At 39.5% G+C, this 19,615-nt stretch overlaps 1 protein-coding gene across 1 annotated transcript; it reads right to left on the reverse strand.

Moving 5' to 3' along the window:
- Positions 1–4,933: 4,933 nt before the first annotated feature.
- LOC116322735 (peroxisomal N(1)-acetyl-spermine/spermidine oxidase-like) lies at positions 4,934–14,052 on the reverse strand. Its single transcript, XM_039622185.1, has 10 exons — positions 13,203–14,052; positions 10,636–10,812; positions 10,393–10,523; positions 10,113–10,300; positions 8,863–9,044; positions 8,486–8,655; positions 8,150–8,235; positions 7,924–8,036; positions 5,605–5,759; positions 4,934–5,132 (listed from the first exon to the last, which is right to left on the reverse strand). The coding sequence occupies exons 1-10, from the start codon at positions 13,354–13,356 to the stop codon at positions 5,001–5,003; spliced, it is 1,488 nt and encodes a 495-aa protein (XP_039478119.1). The 5' UTR covers positions 13,357–14,052; the 3' UTR covers positions 4,934–5,000.
- Positions 14,053–19,615: the final 5,563 nt, after the last annotated feature.

Raw genomic sequence — 19,615 nt, forward strand, 5'->3', positions numbered from 1 at the left:
ACCAACTAATATGGTCAGCGTCCTAGGTAGGTGAATTTTCTCAGAAGCCAGTTGTAATCTAGAGAAGCTCACCTTATATTTGCTCTCAATTAAAGTATTTTATAGCGCTTTTGCTCCCAATCTTGCAGGCCTGCTTTTAAATCATCAACACACAAAACATCACCCCCAGAGGGATGATACCTGGCAGGTTTTTTCCTAAGTGCACTGTTACAAAAAAACCCCAAAACAACAACAACCCCAAAACACATATTAGGCCCGGTTCCGGGCATGTCTAAGCGTAAATAAACAAAAAAACAGTCTTTCTCTTAGAAAAAGAAAAACAACCCAAACCTAACTGGCAGAATCAGCCTGGTACTAAAACAAAAACCCCAAAATCTACCGGAAAAATCACAGGAAAAGTTTTGCCTTCAAGTGAAATAACAGGCGGTAGGGGTTGGAACCTGCCATGCAGTGCTGCAGTCACTGCTTCTGGCTTTAATTAACAACTGATGCTTACATGGTCTGAAATCAGGCTTAAGAGTCACTACCTTTGTTAATTTCCCCACATCATATTTACTGGTTGCCCACAAGTGCTCCAGAATATCACACAATTCTGGAAAGTCTGGGGCCAACCAACATAGTTCCACCTGCTAAATACACAGACAACTGTCCATCCTTTTTTATTAGCAGCTGCACAGTTCACACAACACTAATGCTCACCATTAAAAGCCACTTTATATCAATATTTTATCACTGGAATGTGAATTTCTTCCCCAGGTCTGTGCTTTTTTTTTTTTTTTTTTAACTTATTTTTCATTTTCACAGACCTAATTTTATTTACCTTTTCTATCCCCCCCCCCACACACACACACATAAAATGTGTAACATGTTGCCATGTATTTCACAAAACAAGTTTGTTCTCATGTAATCAGAGTGTATATCTGAATTCAAGCTTCACCCATACATCAGAAACAGGAAACTCATTTCAACCCTCTGCTACATCTTATTCACTTGTTTTATAATCCGGTCATCCTTCCTGATCTAGTAACAATCAACTAATTTGCATATCAGCTATTAACCCACTAAGTTGACAGGACAACAGAAATGCATGTTCAAAATATTATCACAAAGAGAATTTCCTTCATACAGTAAATTACTTGTGCTGCACCAATTAAGCAGAAAGCATCTAATTTTACAATTTACTATATTAACAACTAAATTTATTGTCTGATCACTGGTTGGTCAAACCAGAATCTCTCTTTTTGTTTCTCTTTCACAAAAGTTAAAATGTTGTCCTGCAACCTAGAGAGTTAATTGTCAGCAGTGGATACACTCAACATTTGATAACAAGTGTCTGTTAAATTTACACAATTTTAACACTGATGACAGATAACAAGCTGATCTTCATTGCATGTGTATGTGTTAGTAGGCAGGTTTAATACATGTGTGTGCAGTGGAGCTGCAGATTCAGCAGGGCATGTCCTTAGAACTGCCTTTCCTTCACATTTCTCTGTTTATGTGTGTGTTTGTGTGCGTTTAGTTTTACCTTTGTTGCAATCCTCACGGACTCTTTATCAACCTCCACAAGACACCTGGCCACAGTTTTCCAATTTTCATGTGTTCTCACATTAACAACAACAGACTTCATTTTAACTCCATGCTCTCTTCTCCCCACTTCTCACAGCTTCTGTCTCTCTCCTGCATCTGCAGCAGTTCACAGTTGTGGCGTGTCAGGGGCCCAGTGGGCTGTTCTTCTTCAGCTTTGTCTTTTGTCTTTCACTCTTTTCAGTCTCTTCCTTTGCCATTTCAGCTCCCAGTATGGCAAATGTGAAACTCAGACAGTCTTCTCAAGTCCATTCACACACAGTGATGACGCTGGGGCGCATACTTCCATCCATCCATGGTATTTGTACATGCTGCTGAACCCTTTAAGGTTCAGGGCAGTGTTGCTGTGTGTTCACATTGTCGAGTCTTGAAGTCGGACGCCGTTGCTCTCGAACTGCATTTTGTCTTCAGGGAGAGATCGATCGCCCTCGAAGCTTGTTCTTCAGTGTAAGGTGTACATGGGTGAAGCTGTGTAATATTCAGCCAAAACACGGCTGGGTGTGGTTCCAATTATGTTAATCTATCATTTTGCTCCGGCCGCTGTGCTTGTGGAGGGCGTTGATCCAGTTCCGTAGCCACCTGTACAAAAACACTAAAACATCTATTTAATATCATTTTCATCACTGCTCATTAACACTTTCCCTCTCTTATTCTTCTATCCACATTTTAACACCTCTCTTTCCATCACTCTCGGATATACACACACACACACACACACACTTCTCTTTACTGTATTCCTCAGTTTCTACACACTTCATACTGCACATACTCTTTCTCATATTTCTGAAAGAGAAAAAAAAATCATGCAATCAAAACCTGGATTTGCCCGGACCACCCAGAGGAGGCCGTACTGCTGACCTCAGCTTTGTGGACAAGCGCATTCGCCGTCCAGCCTTTTCCTTGTGGTTCAAAAGTGTTAAACACCATAAACTAAGGACAGAGTCCTTCCCACAACAGTTCTGAAATCAGGCATCGTATTCCTGAAGTTTCCCTCCCAGTGGTCCATCCAAAACAAAAAACAAAAAACAACAACAAAAGCAACAACAACAAAAAAAAACTACAAACCAAAAAAACAAACTCTTATCCCTGTCAATATCTTTCTCTTACACAACACATACTTCACCCATTTGGAGTTTTCACCCAGACCACCTCCAGGGACACAACCTCCCCACGGCTCCTGTAGCCGCTTTGCTGAGCTCAGCACCCAATTGCAGCCGGGCGTCCCCTCTGCAGCCATTGCTTCGGTACAAAGTGCTAAAAACCATAAACCCAAGGACAGAAGAGTCCTTCCCAAGGACAGAAAGGTCCTTCCCACGACAATCCATAATTTAGGCGTCGCTTTTTTGAGGTTTTCCCTTTTTGTGGTCCGCTTGAAAACTCCCCCCAAATCAAAACAGCTCACCGTTGCAGATTCTTTTTCCATTTCTTTCCTCATAGTTCGTTAAATTCCTGCATGTGTGAGTCGCTGAAGGCCTCTAGCGGTTCCCCCCTTTTTTTTTTGAAAAGAACGGTGGGACTGGGGCAATTTTCCCCCAGGATGGCCAGTCACCGCGTACCTGCGATTCAGCGAAACCCACGTGAGGAATCCTGTTCGTGACGCCAAATTGTTATGGAAATTTTAACAATAACCTGCAACACACCCAGTGAGCTTGATTTGAAGTGGGTTTAATAAACACATTGCAATGTGGAGAGTATCCCAGTGAAACACCAGGACCATCTCTGCCTTGTGGCCACCGCCCTTACATCTTATATACAGACACACAGACAAAGAACATTGCACAAACTCTAACATGTTGGCCCCTCTCACGGGGCTATACCTCCTCCGCACAGAGAGAATTATGACCTTGTTTTCTGCTTAGCCTTCACCTAAGGTTTACATCCCTGATAAGCAGAAGAAGTCTCACTATCTGTTTAATGTCTCCCATTACAATGGCCTCACTGTGTTAACTTTCCACATGCATGTAAAGTAGTGGCAGGAGTGCTCTTACTATGGTAAATTGAGAAAGTGATATTACTACAACTAATGTGATATAATTAAATATGTGATTAATATATGGAAAAAGAAATCTGCCACCACAGTAGACATTAATTTACTTGCATAAATAAACACAGTAAACACACTACAATGTGTCCATGTTTGATTTTATTTATTCATTAAAAACACAATCACAAGCCTGGACAGAGCCCTTTTGTCCACTTGTGACAAGTAAAGCAAAGTGCTTCTCCTGTCATTTACTTAAGTTTTATTATAGGGAATCTAATAAATTATGTTTGCATAAAATGAAACAAAATCATTACATGTTTCTAAATATTAGGAGGACCGCGGTTCTTTAGAAAATGCAAATATATCATTATTTTGAGTTTAATGTAATGTTTCAATGATTTGGTGTTCTCCTATTGGGGAAATGAGCTATTCTGCATCTGAATCACACATTATATTTGTGGTCTTTTACTCTATAGAAAGATAAAAACACACAAGCAACTACTACAGTCATTGGTCCTGATTGTGGTTTAAAACAGATGATTTGAACTAGACTTTGATTTGTGCTTATAATGCATCGGAAATAGTGGCGATGTCCAGGGAATGCATTTATGTATGAATATTTCCACTATGGAAAATAAAGCTATTACATAGCTACATTTTATCTAGCTTACTTCATCCATATCTGGTCGTTTTCCCATTTTTAATCAATTCTGTCCTGAGTCACACTCAGTAAGGGTTGTATCACTAACCCCACGCCACACTGACCCACTTTTCAATAATTTCCTGCTAGTTTGCCTGCCATGTGTATTTTTTCTATTGTACCTGCTTTGCTTTGCAAATTTTATCCAAGCACCTGCCCAACTACTGCTTGCCTGTAGCGATTAAGTCACTTGTGATCTACCGGTCGTTTTTATGGTATACCATGGTTGGCTGTGTCTTATTTGTTCATAATACACTAAAATTGTTCAGTGCTCTTATTCTTTGATATTTTTATTAAAATTGTTGGCTGTTGTTGATTCAGTTTGTGCATATTCTTATTTTAAAATCACAACAAAAACATAATTTTACTTGCATTAATATTACCAACAACCCCACCAGTAAAAGTTCCTTGGCAACATGTTAGCAATGACTAATGTATAATGTAATGTGTCAACCTTTAAACTCAGATAAGGGTGGAACTCCAGATTTCAACATAACTATGCCACAAGCCCTCTTTTTCCCCATATTCAGCACTGTGGTTTTAGTGCGAACAGACAACCACTATGATTACTCAGTGTCACCAGATAAGACACAGATAAGATTTGTCTTTTATCTTATCTGACTAAAGAGCAGTCAGAAAAGATAAAAGACTTATCTGATTGTTTTTTAGTAAAAAAAAAAAAAAAGCTAAAAGAAAAGTCTTTATCTTTAAATTTCTTAGATTACAGGGAATTCATGGGCTAACAGAAGCCCAGTAGTGAGAGATGAGTCTATCTGCTTCTCTCCACCCAGTGAGAATTGCTCCATGGACGGTGGAGTAAAAGCAAGGATGGGTTGCCTCTCCGGCAAACAACACCTGCAGGGGCTGAAACACACAAGCAGTAAAAGTGAGAAACATTTTTCAAGGTTATATTTTGTCACTTTCTGTCTAACTATAAAGTAACAGTACTTCCCTGGGCAATATGACTCACTTGATTTACTAATAGTTCATATGCTGCACACCATGCCAAGATATGTCACGTTTTCTAGTAGCAATTCTTATCAAACTGTGTTATCACTAGCATTTCTTATAGATTGAATAATCAAATGTGAACAAATGATGCTTTTTTTTCAACAGGCTGCTAAGCGCTAAAGGATACCATTTAAAATGGGTTTTAATGGACAAAACACTCCTTTGAAAATGGTCAGGTACCAGGACTGGATTGAACATTTTAAAGAAATTCAAAAAGCCCAGAGAACTCTTACTCAAGACCACTTTAGAAAAATGACATGAAAGTCTGGCTCCGTAGAAGCAAAATATTAGCAAAAATTAAGAGGTGGCTCAAGGCGTTCTGTACCTGTGACAGAGTTTCCTGTGAAGGCAGAGGTTCCATCATGTTCTTCAGGTCCTTGGCTGTACAGCCTATGGCTGGGTGACAGTAGGAACCGTATGTCCAGGGATCAGTGAACCACCGGGAACACAGGATTCTCTTTGGTGTGATGGTACCGTTTCCTACACACAAATATGAAATAACCAAGGCTCAACCACTTCAGGAAATATAAAAAAAAAAACCCAGATATAAATACATTACTTTTACTACATATTAAAGCCTTCCCTCTATGTATGACAGCTTTTTGGGACTTGAATACTGTATATCAGTAACTATTTGCTAGCTCATTTCAGCAGGCAGTACCTTATACAGCCTGCCCCTCCAATCTATCCCCTGTGACAGCCAGTGGGGTGGCCTTGTGTTCTTGTTTTCTTGTTGCCTATTTCTTGCAGGTAGGTGGAGCTGGCCCAGTTATAGATGCAGCACACCTGAGAAGGCCAGTCCTAGTATATAAAGACACCTTGACTGAACCATGGCTGTCTCTCTTTGTCTGGCACTCATTATGTTCATTTTGTTCTTCAGTTATGGCTGTTGTATTATTTAACTTGTGGTTAAGTTTCTTTACCTTATTTCATTAAAAATATCTTACAGCCTTTAAAAGCCTGTGTGTGGTCTCCCACTTGCTTGTCACGTCTTTTGAGCCGGGTTGTGACACGACAAACATTCTGGTTTATTAAAAAGCAGCAGCTGGATCAATTATGGATCAATTACCTGAGAAGAATATTTCTTGCAGAAAAGCCTTAAGCTACTTTTAGATGCTCCCCTTTCCAAGGTGGTGTTGCCACATCAGGCAGCTCTGTATATTTGATTTGACAGATTATTATGGGTGCCCTTCTTGATGTAGTGTCCAGGTGATTTGTGTCTTCACTTGGGCACAAACCAGGTAGCTTCTACTTTAATGGTGCCCATTCAATACCTATTCAATACTCGGTCTAACATGTACATTTCTGCACTAGAAGGTTTCAATCAAGTAAAATAGCTGCATAGTTTTCTACAATCAATTGTCATCTGCACAGTGGCCTGTTTCAGGCATGTCAACATCAGAGGATAAACTCTGCAATCTGACCTGGTTTCATAAATCTATACTGAACTATTTTCCCAATATTAATATGTTATATATAAGTAAGAGTGTGATGACTATCAGCTTTTTAAAATATAAATACAATTTGTGCCAATATTATATTAGCAGTTTCAACCACAAACTCAGTCTTATTGCTGTAAGACATAAAGATATTTAGGTAATAGTCATACACGTTTGCTGCTCGATTTAATGCCATTATATCTGCATACATACTCTTTATTACCTGAACTTGTTTTATTCTGTGGAAAAGAGGAAATTGCTTTATTGCTACAATATATTAGATAGCATATTAATCAGCATTAATATTATCTCGTATAGCTTTAAGCTGGCTAGGTGACAGTTAATACACGGACACCATAGTAATCATTTAACACACTGACACCATATTAATCCTTAGTACAGGTGCAGCATAATCACTTTCAGTATTATTATGTCTTTATACACACATTGCAGTCCTGTGCTCATAAGGAGTTGAAGCTTTCCCAGGTAATTAAAGGTCTCAAGCTTCATTCAGCGTGACTGTCTGGGTGACACATTGGTTAAGAAGCCGGGAGCTTAAGAAAGATTGCACACATGCTTACAAAACACATATATATCACATATAACCTAGAACCAGATTTAAGCACAGGCCTTAAGATATTGAGCAAACATGTTGCACTGGAGCTTTCTTGACAACAGGTGGCGTGGAGGACCAGCCCTGGAGACTGCAGAGGCCCGACTCCATTGCCTTTTTGGAAGAAGATGCCAAGAAAAGGAACCTCTATGTTGCATTTATGCTTAAAATACATGAATGTTCTGTACATGCAAATTATGTGCTTATGGCGCTAGAAGGGGCGTCATAATACCCTGATGCTATAAAAGCAGTCTGAAGTATAATTTTGGTGAAGACCCTTGCTGACGTGTGCAGTGACTGTCTTCCCGCGCGTGTACTTCAATAAAAGATCGCTTTGACCCAAATCTTCTGGACTGTCTTGCCTTTCTATTCTCCACCAATTCCGAACCCTTAACAATTCCTATAACAATGAGATGTTTTATAGATTTCTAACAAAAAATTGAACTGTTGTGATGCTTGTGCATACAGAGAAGTTTTCTTAGGTATAACAACTATCTTTTTTTAATCATTAGTCTCTTTGATATTTATTTTTTATCTTTAATTATACTATAGAGGAAAGAGCTACAAGGTTTAGATCAGATATAAAACTTACCTGTGAATGTACGGACGAGCTTTGTGATTGATTCTCTCACTTCCTCCTCAGGAAGTGTCTCCATATACTCTGCCTCATGGCCACAAATCCAGCCGCAGAGAACATGGCTACCCCTGAGAGTTTGTGTTAATCAACAAGAGAAGTCAGAATGCTGGTTTGATTTGCAAAGGAAAGCTTATAGGAGGGAAAAATCATTAATGGTCCCTCAGATTAACATGTCACTTACTTTTCAGAAGGTTTATGCACAGTGAATGTCACCAACTTCCTTATCCAGGATTTACTCACATCTGACACTTGGTCTGACACAGTCTCCTGAAAACACAAAAGGGTTTATGTCCTCTCTGATCTCTGGCTCTAAAGCACAAGTTCACACAATGTCTCTATTGTTACTAGGCAGCATTTCTGAGAGAACTTATTTTATTGCATCATATATATAAAAACAAAGAAACAGGTTCATATCTTTAAATTTGTGCAAGAACGTTTAAAAATATCTGTCAACCTGTTATTAAGACACAGGTTCTGTACATACTTATGAAACCATTCTGGCCGCTGAACTACAAACCTCGTCTTCCCACACGAGGTAGATGATTTCACAATCAGCATCCCACCACGGCGATTCAAACTCCACAAATATTTTGTCACATGTTCCAAATCCTAGTGTCTCGATTGACTTCAGCTTGTGGGCCGGGAGAGGAGGGTGGAACAGAGTGGAGTGGTGCTTCTTCAGATATCCTGACAAAACGAAAACGTATTAAAAATTGCATAAACTGCAGCAGAGGGTTAAATTTAACTTGGTCTGTGCTCCATTGTTAAAATAACGCTACCAAACCCCCCCCGTTAAGATTAAGCTCTGACATTGGTCATAACAAGTAATTTACAATTACTCAATTCCATACAGAGAGACGAAAAACAGGATAAAGTATATGAAAAGAAGTTTACCTAAGGGCACAGTGACAATAACGTGATCAGCAGCAATCCTCTCCCCATTCTCACACTCAACCGTCACAGGACTTAAGCCACCCTCTGTGTTGCTCCAGTGGACACAGCGCACAGGGCAATTGTAGGTCACCAAATCAGAGGGGAGTTCAGACATCAAGTTCTCGATTAGGCGCTCAAATCCTCTGCAAGATAAGATAAACTAAGATGACCATGATGCAGCATCTGTAGTACATTTGTATTTTATATTAGATGTGATAATCATAGCTGTTGATAATGACAAAGTGATGATGAGTGTCCATGAAGTGTCCAAAATTTGATTCACTGCTTACTATTGAGGTTCATTAGATTAGGGCGCCAAAGAATAGAATAGTGTGACCTTTGCATATATATTATTTTATCTATATTCCAAACACTTAAAGTGAAACCTAATCACACAGTCTAACAATTTCAGATGCTGGATTTCTGATTTTCATGGCCTATACGTCATAATCATCAAAATTAAAATGAAAAAGGCTTGAAATCTAAAATTTTTTATACTATCTAAAGTCAGATTTACATCCTCTCAAAAACGTCTTGTTTGTGAACCCAGAGAAAAACAACAAAAATAGTATACAACCTTAAAGTTGTTTAAGCATGTGTTCCTGGTTATTTCATAGTCTTTCAAGACTTAGTCGTGGTTAGTGATTCTCTAAATGAATTAAGGTGCAGCGAATGGAAATCAGACCCATGACTTTTAATATGGCAGAGTGCAAAAAATGTCTCAAAGTTAGCTCAAGGACATGTCCATGAATCCTGTTTGGCTACTTCAAATATAATCTGTAGTGAATAAATAACAAATTATAGAGATTAACTGGGTGAAACTAGAGCAGTCAAGAGCATTTTATATTTATTTAGTACGTACTTACAGACATCAAGGCACCTGTGTTTCATTGTCTTAGTCTTTATTGTGGATAAATTAGCTTTGTTCTTGTAAAACCAGACAATAAATAAATAAATAGCTAATCGCTATAATGAAAACCACAGAAGGTTCTCATACAGGCTGATCAGAGGATTAAACAAAAGAAACAATCTAAAGGACTAAGGATCTAAATCACTGCCACTTTAATAACTCAGTATTAATCAATGCAGCTTTACTCATTGACAGCACTTGGTGGTGAGGGCATAAACTTAAATTGCTACAGGTGAGCAAACGACGAGTAAATGAATGGCATTTATGTTAACACCCTTCATGCATACAATGATGCACAAACCTTGGAAGCGTGCAGTCCACGCCACGTAGGCTCTTAAACATAGAAAACCCTGCCAGGTCTATGTCATCCATGCTATGAGTGGCACTTCCACAGCACTCAAACTTCAGCATAGTACTGAAGGCAGAGAGAAGCAGCTGCCTGGTGGTTTCATCCTTATCTTTCCACCTTCCTGCTGCTTGGTTCTGCGCCTGCACAAAATTTCAACAAACAGGTTTTTTTTTTGGTTTTTTTGTACAGGTTTTGATATCATCAGCAACAAGCATAATTCAAAACAATGCACCTTTGTTCGCATGAAATGTCCTACACTCTTCCAGGATGTGTTTTTGGGATTTTGAAATTTTGAAGTGTTATCCAAAATCTCAGAAAACAGCTCCTCAGCTGGTTCCATGCTTTCTGCACTCAGCCTCTGACCTTTGGGACAGAATTTAAAGTTGTAATAACAATCACAGCTTACCATGCACGCTATTATTATATACGATGATGTGATGTGCTGAAGTACACTTGTGCTACTATCTCTGGTGACCTGAACTGCTGAACCAGTTGGGGACCAAGGGAGGATCTTCATCCACGTCTACAGCCTGGTTCTCTGGATTGAGGGCTTCTGGAGGCAAGAGGCCATAGTCACGAGCCAGACAAAACAATGGGTTCTTCTCAGATGGGCCATGAATGTAAGCTGCACCAATCTCTGTAATGGTGTTACCTGTCAAAGAAAAACAAGTCTTTGTGTACATTTACTTGCACAATGACAGTAAACTGACCAAAGATTAAGTTGACAGCATAATTATCTTGATGATGGGAGGCCATTGTACTAGTAGATCAGGTTTCACAGAACTCTTTGTAATTCTGAGAAAAACTAAACACACCCCATGAGTCAACAGCTGGAAGAACCACCTGTAGCAGCAATAACTTGAAGTTATTCTTTTCTGCATGACTGCATGACTTTAGTAGTCTCTCACGTCTTTGTAGAGGAACTTTGGCCAACTCTTCTTTACAATGTTGCTTCAGTTTATTGAGGTTGGTGGGCATTCATTAAAGCACAGCTCTGTTAAGGTCCCACATTTAATCGTGTTGAGGTCTGGAAGTTGACTGAGACATTGCAGCACCTCGATTCTTTCTCTTTTCAGCTATTCTGCTTTAGATTTGCTGCTGTGCTTGGGATCACGGTCCTGTTGTCTGACCTACTTTGGGCCAAGCTTTAGCTTGTCAGAGAGACAGACTCACATTTGACTTTAGAATACGTTGGCATACAGAGATCGACTCAACCACTGCAAGGTGCCCAGGTCACACCTGGATCCTACAGCAGACTGCCAAAACCTTTTTTTCAAATTTTTTTTTAGTGAGGTTCATCCAGACTTTCATTGCACCTGGTTGCTAAGATGCACTTAGTTTTTCACGGTACTGCATAATGTCCTGTAAAAATTTTAATGTGAGGTGTCTGTATGCACTGGCATAATTTTTGTGTTGTTTCACCATTCGGAAAACATCAGAAAGTTGCACAACAGTCCAAACACTGAAAGTGAAAGAAGTACAACAGAAGATGCTGACAGCAGCAGGTGATTAAAAGAGACAAGAACATGTTGGATTGCTTATCCTCCTAGATTGTCTGCAAAAGATGCTCACACTTAGGAATTAATGTTGTTCTTACTAAGGATTTACAGTTTTTCTCAGTTGCTTTGGTGCATTTCTCACAACAGAATTGATCTCTGCACCACTACTAAGGCTCTTCTCAAAACAATTAGTGCAAACTGCAAAACATGGTGGATAACTTGCAAAAGTGAGTCACTTCATCAAAAAGAAAAGTCAGTTGTTCAAAAGCAAGTCAGTTGCTCAAAATAAGTAGTCAATGCTTCAAAAGCAAGTCCCTTAATCAAAACAGATAATATATTCATCAAAAGCAAGTACTTATATCAATCAAAGTGTCTGGGCTGTCACAATTACAAGTCAGTACACCAGCACCTTTGGTCACAAAATCAAATGGTTTGAACATGTTCTCATTGTGACGGATTTCTTTGTAGGTGCTTCCCAATGACATGTCAAGTCTGGACAGCATGCATGGCATGTTGAAAACCATAAATTGTAAAGGAAACTCAAGACACTTCATATGCACTCTTGATAATATTTAATTGAAACTGTGCACAGCATTGTGCAACTGGGGAAATACAGGAAATCAAACATTTTACAGCAAACATAAACTCACTTAGACAGTAAATCTTACTGCAGTAGTTATGAAACAAAAAAACCCCTGAAAAACAGACACTGCTGCATATCAATCATTGATATCTAGACGCTCCCGTCTGTCTGCCCACATATTTGCATCAACATCACAGCGAATGTCAGCTCTATCGATGCATCGGGGAAAGTATCTTCTGGAGTGTCGAATCCACCCTCTGCAGGACTCTGCTGTGATGTCATCACAAGCTTTTGTAGATTCAGTATGCACCTCATGCCAATCCTGTCTGTTGGTTTACATTATATATATACACTTGTAGAGTAGGGGATACTGTAACGCGATTCACCTATGACTGGGTAGAAGAGGCTTTTCACTGGTTGCAAGTAAGAGTAACACACACCAATTTTCATTAGTGTGAGATAAGGTTCACCTGAGAAAAGTAATTTATGGAGATTTTCATGGAAACTCCTTAAAAATAGGGTTTTCAAAATGGGTGTACAAATTGTTTGACAAGATGTTCAACAATTTTGAGTGCACTGACACAAGCAATGAAATGAAGACTATTAGTTGTATGGACAATGACTATTCAGCCGGTACAAGTATAAACAATTGTGACATTCATGATAGAAGCAAGGAGATAGTGATGAATAGCAAGTCAAAAGTGACCATTCTTTAGATATTTGTACTTACTCAACTGCTTCATGTCCAAAGGCATTTGCCTTTGGACGAAATGAACATGAAACCGCCACAAGGTTGTGCCAATACATGTTGTGGAGGTTGAACTAACTATTGTGCAAAGTTTAATTCTGTTGTGAGAAATGCACCAAAGCAACTGAGAAAAACTGTAATTTAGTTGGTTTCTGATATTCTGACAGTGTAAAGTAGAAACCGACTAAAACAGAAACTACATATAAACTTACCCAGAGCTGCCGTTTTTATTCGTCCCCCGCTTCTTCCAGTCGCCTCAAGTATCCGCACATGACGATATCCAGCTTTGACAAGCCGGTGAGCCGCTGCTATACCCGATACTCCACATCCTATTATAACTATCTCTGGGTCCTTACTCGTCGACATCCTTGGTTCGCATGAAATTGTAAGACTGTCGCTCTCACAGCTTTATCTCAAGTTCACCTCTGGGCGTGTATGAAATAAGCTACAGTGTGACTCGAGCATACAGTGGGGTGTGACTTATATATCGGTGTACATTATACAGTAGTGGTAACGCGTTGGCAGTCCGTGGACGACACGTCTACCTGCAGAGAGCGTCTGTTGTCGATGGAGGCAGTGCCGAAAATAGGTGGCAGGCTACAGGTGAGTGGGCTACTCAGCCAGCCGTGGACAACACTGAAGTTACAGAATACAAAGAGCTGAAGTCAAACAGAGTGTTAAAGGAAATGAAAAGCGTCCTCTACAGCCGCTGTCTGTGCCTCTCTTGCTGTGTTCATTATTATTTTTTTTAGCTCGTCTCTTGCTCCTGGTGGAAGTCATCTGTCCTTTCCTTCCCTGTTTCGGCCCACCTCTCAACCAATCACCGTTTGACCGACGCACAACGTCATCCACGTCATCCACCACTAGGAACGTGCAGTTGGGATTTTGGAGCACTACTTGTCCGTAGGAAAAGGCAATACACAAAAGGAAACAATTACCGGACCATAAACGCATCATCAGGAAGCATCATTGCACTTTGGCTGTGTCCGAATTCAGGGGAAGGATGCTCATAAGGACACTAACTACCTACGTCACAAGGTAGTGTCCTTAGACGGAAGGGTAGTCAGGAAGTGAGCCGGCTTGGACAGCCCCCTTTTTTTCTCCATAGAAACTTTATTGAACAAACAATGAGTATCCAACATAACAGATGGGCTGTGGACAGCCTCCTAGCCTTCAACTCCGCCCTTACTTGCGTGTTTTTCCCGATCGCTAGCGCCACAGCGCGAAAACTTTAAAATGGACCCAGAAATGTTGCTCCGTTGTTTGGACAATTTTATTTCTCGAGGAGGTAGAAAAACCTTATCGTCGCCGCCCGCACGTTTTGTACCTTAGGCTCATCAGAGACAATCATATCCAGGTAAAATAATTTCCTTTAATCTACACGCATTTAGGAATTACTTAGCTAATTACACGGATAATTGAAATATTGCCGGCGTTGTGCCAAAAAAGTGTTCGCCTGCCAAAACTGATTTCAATGTTTCCGAGTGTAATATGTGTAATATCTTTATGTATGTTGGTAAATAGACTTCAGTGAACATGGTTTACTAAGGGGTTTTATATATACAATAATTACCTGTTGTTCAAGTATCTTTATAACTCTGGTTATAATGTAGGTACAATTAATATATTTGTTGCGCTGTCTGCTGTCCTCTTGGCCAGATTACTCTTAAAAATAAATTTCTAATGTCAATAAGATTTTTTTTTTTAACTGGATGAATAAAGGATATATAAAGGTCACTGCCAAAAACTGATTGCAGCTTCTACCTTGTTACAGGAATGTTGCTGGTGGCTCAGAGTGACGTGATATCACTAATGAGGGACACATTTGACATGTTTCACGTATTATAGACCAACAAGTTATTCATAGCAGGTTAAATATGAGCAATCAGTTTAGGGCAAAACCGAAATCAGTTTTTGGCAGGCGATCATTTTTGCCACAACATCGGTCATTCTCACACATGTACTGTATCATATAAAATATATAAACTAAATATCTTTGAAACGTATAGAATCTAATCTTTTGTTTGTTTGTTTTTACATAGCACTTTATCAAACTGTTGTCTGCTACAGAGTTACAAGTATTATACTAATAATATAGCATCCACCATCTCCTGCTTGCATATCTCTGTAAACATCTTAGTGGTGTGGCAGCCATGAGTGAGCCCTGCAAACCCTGTGGATGGACGATGCAGTGGACAGTGGGAGGAAGCATCCTGAAGCTCTCTTTGCAGACCACCCTGTGTGATTCTCCACTCGCCGACCAGAAAAGACAAACCGCAGGTCTCAGTTGCAGCAGCCCATCCATCCATGTCTGATCTTGCTTGGGCAGCTTCAGCAACACTGCCAGAGATTTCCTGTAATCTATTACAGTTGTTAAAGAAACGGTCCAGGAACAGGTCACTCAGGTTAATCCTGTGTGAACAACTGAAAATATTGTTTTTCCATCTTTACATACTGTGTATTTGAAATATTCTTGTTTAATTGTTATTGTTATTTACTTTATTGCTATCAAATAAATATCCAAGTAATATTGTTCAAAGTTAGCGTCATGTTCATACGTGTTACAAATGCCTGTAAATCAAATTGAGTTCAGTGACAATTACTGTTTGTTTGACTCAATTTATTAATAACATAAAACCTTTAAACTAATGCAACACATATAACAATGTAACAAATTTATTCAAATAAATAAATTTCTCAATACATAACTCATTTGGGAACTAATCTTTCTAGAAGTGAAAACAGTCTGTCCGTCCTCTCCCTGCTCTCCTCTCCTCAGCCTCTCTTTGCTGCCTGGTCGTCTGATGAGGTCTAGCAGCTCATCATCCCTGTCTCTTTTCCTCTTTCTCCCTGTCGTAGGTGGCTGAGCTGCCCGTCATCGCTGTCGTTTGGTCACCCACAGCTGCGCTTGGCCCTGGAGTGTCCTCAGGGAGAGAGGAAGTGGGACAGGAGGCGTAATGGAAGGCATCTGTCCTATCACCTCATCCATGAGGGCAAACCAGGCCCAAGTAGCAGCAGTGGGCTTCCCACTGACCCCCTCTCCTGAGCCTGGATACTTGCAATCCTAAAGGCAGAGGAAATCAAAAATGACAGCAGGCAAATAAAAACACCACAACAACTCTTAGTAGTTGCACATTTATTAACTTGTGTTCTTGAGAATTATCTTCTTGATAACACACATACATACTTTGTATTCTTTAAAGTTATCTCATGTCTTCTGGCCTGCAAGGGGTGACTTTCCCCTGCAGGCCCATCTTCTCAGAATTGTCCTGATCACACACAACAAATAAGAAGAAAGGACACCATGGCAACTATGTTAATCCCTAAGCCCAAATGTTTTCACAGCAGAACACCAGAGGAACACCGTCTGGACATCACAGGTTCTGTACAGCAGCGGTCCGTGAGTCGTTTGGTACGGGCCACAGAGTTAAGGCTCGGTGTGAAATTTATGGTTTTCAGGGGTTTTGTCGTTAACTCGGTTTCCTGAGTCTTTCCCTTGTTGTAGTTGTGTGTCTTATTTTGAAAGAAATATTTACACGTTACCATAGCGACCAGAGAGCATTAAGCGGCAGAGAGGAGGATGTTACTGTCAATATTGGCGCATTTTCAGGAGGACACTGCTAATAAAGTTACACAGTTACACAGTACATTCACGTTTATTATTATATTTACAAAATACCACAGTTTTTGTCTTGGTCGGATCATTTTATGTGGTTGTATTTATCCGCGATACCTTAAAGGCTCCGTGTCTGACATAAACCGGTCTGTGGCGCAAAAAAGGTCGGGGACCGCAGCTGTACAGCATGGGGGTTAATAGGACCGCACTCATATGAATATGATGTGTAAATTGATTTATTCTTGTACATCCACGCCGTAGCGGCCCAATTCTTCACCCCAGTGAAGAGGTGATCGTTTTCTCCTCGTTTTAATAAATTAAGCCATTTGGTCTTTGTTCCCCACAACATATCACCAATTCGAAAAAATCAAAATTAGCTGGTTGTAAGAGGCAATACATGAATAATCGCGGGACCACCGATACAAGCTGGTTTATGGTTATTTTAAAGAAAAGAAACATGTCTATGCAGATGCCCAAAGCTTAACAAAACGACCGCTATAACAATTTAACTTTTGTACAACCAGATTTTCATATACTTACATTTGAAAGTGTTTTCCTCTCCTGCTTGACCACCATCGTTATCAGAAACAAATCTCCTCTATGACCCCAATGAATCCTGGGATATAGTAGGACATGAAGGATACATCAGACCATCCTTAGAATTCAGGGCAAAGTAGGACGCATTTGTCGCCACATTTTGAGTACTCTTTGAATTCGGACACCCTTCGTCGCATCGCCGTGACGTCATTGCCTCCAAATATGGCATCGAAGCATCCTTCCTCTGAATTCGGACACAGCTAAGCCTCAAATTCGCAGAAAAGTAGGACACATTTGTCGCCACATTTTGAGTGCTCTTTGAATTCGGACAGTCCTCGTCGTGTAGCTGTGACGTCATTGCATCCAAATATGGCATTTTAAGCATCCTTCCCCTGAATTCGGACACAGCCCTAGTCCTAACTTGTATATATAAGCAGTGACCACAGACACGTGACATGATTTCTCTGACATCAAACTGGAAAAATGACCATAAAAGGAGAAATATAAAAATGAGAAATACAGTTTTGAAATGATATACAGACACATCTGCCCCAACAGCAATTTGGTGATTTTTAAAACTTTTAAAGCTCTTTTGTTAAATGTTAATGTTCTTCTGAGATCGTCTCCCAACCAAGCTGCAACTAATGCAAAATGAAACCAGTGCTGAAGTGCCAAAAGTCCCAGTTTCTCCAGTGGCCTCTTGATAGATTTAGCTACCAGTTCCTAATTTGAAAAGTTGGAAGTGCCTTAAAACTCCATTCTTTTAACTGGTCAGCAGGCTGCTGTTGGGATGGACTCTAAGCAAAAATTCACAGGGGACCCCTCCAACCAGCGTTCATCTCTATTATTTTATAATCTCACACCCCTAATAGTACCAACAGTCCTATAAAATCCAGGTGTTTATTACTCCAGAAATGCCAGTGACCACATTGTTTTTTTCCTCTTCTTTTTTTTCTTTTGCACTCCTAGAAAAATAATTCATAATTTTCCTGGCATGATTCTGTCCCCTTTGAGTCGGATGGAACCTCCTTAGAGAGGTTAGGTCTCTCTAACTGTCACTGCCAACTTTGCACATTGTAAGATAAGATAAGATAAACTTTTATTAGTCCCACACGTGGGAAATTTTTTACTGCTGTACTTTTAAATTTTCAGTCCTCCTTGCCCCCCACTTGACCTGTGACCTCAGTAAACTTTTTTTTCAGATTATTTGTATGATACTAAATGGAATAAAAGCTCATTTTGTAAATTATGGTTCTGATTAGAGCTCACTAAGCCTGTTTACATTGCCTATCGACTTGTCAATCAAACTGTGAGCCAGTGAGTGTGTAGTTTACCCAGTTTCCCGGTTAATTTAATCGATAGACAAGATGAAAAGACGGTTTCATTGGTTTGGGTCTTGCAATTTTGTCATTTCTGCACCGGTGTAATTTTTTTCACACAGATGGTTCTGCTTAGGTTGTCCCTACAGAAATTGTTTTGTGCATCAGTATTTCAATGGCCACTAGAGGCTGCTATTACAGTATAAAAAATGCTTTAACAAATGGCCTGTGTTTGTTATTTACACACATGAAAAAAACAGCAATTACAATAAGTGTTTCTAAATGGCATTTAACTTATATGCAGAACATTGTATTTAATATTGATTTTCTCCCTTTAATTTTAAGATGATATTAAAATATGATAAAAAGTTTTGTTTTGGGGTTCAGAGATGGGATTGTAAGTAAATTTACAACAACAGGAACACCACTTGATAAAACAGTCATAATGTCAAGGTCCACACAGTAGCTCTTTGGTGAATGCAAATCTTTACAATTGTTTTTATTTTTGGTTTACTGCTAATCAGTTGCCAGTCTCTCTAACCTATCAGCTAGGGTGCAAAGGCCAGGTTTTCACAGCTTCCTATGTAGCAGTTTTATCTGGATCACGGATATGTGGTTCAAGACCTGTTTTGTGAATCAGTCATTGTTTATAGATGCAAATGATATATCTTTAAAAGCTTAACCATCTTCAGACAATAGCTGATGTTTTTGAAATTACTTTTCAGAAATGTAATCCTTTAAAAAAAAAAAAAAAAAAAAAAGTAAAATTAACATGCATGCAACAAGTTCAGTTGCAATGATCAATAAAACTTGCTTTTATTGACCACAATCAGAAACCAGAAATGTTCAGCTATATAAATCCAATGTCTGCTTATAGTTTCTACTAACTTCCATGCATAAATATTTAGTTAGTTTAATATATAGGGTCTCTAAGAGCTAATAATGGACACTCGTCATTAATCACTAAGTAGACTAAATTGCAGCAAGTCTCAAGAAGGAGCAGAAGACACTTGGGCCTTCGCTCAGACCTGTCCCTAGATTTATGTGTATTGTAAGCATGCATGCAATTAACCTTCTATGTTCTCATCTTCCCTCAACATGTATCACCTGGACACTCTCACCAGTGAAGCTTAAAACCCTCTTGGATGGAACA

This window comes from Oreochromis aureus, linkage group 13 (genome assembly GCF_013358895.1).
Source record: "Oreochromis aureus strain Israel breed Guangdong linkage group 13, ZZ_aureus, whole genome shotgun sequence".
Lineage (NCBI taxonomy): Eukaryota > Metazoa > Chordata > Actinopteri > Cichliformes > Cichlidae > Oreochromis > Oreochromis aureus.

Excerpts from the sequence above, each read along its gene's own strand:
- LOC116322735 (XM_039622185.1), bottom strand. The coding sequence starts at position 13,356 with ATGTCGACGAGTAAGGACCCAGAGATAGTTATAATAGGATGTGGAGTA. Across the intron at positions 10,813-13,202 it reads AATAAAAACGGCAGCTCTGG|GTAACACCATTACAGAGATT; the intron begins GTAAGTTTATAT and ends TTTCTTTGACAG. Across the intron at positions 10,301-10,392 it reads GACATTTCATGCGAACAAAG|GCGCAGAACCAAGCAGCAGG; the intron begins GTGCATTGTTTT and ends AATTTTGTGCAG.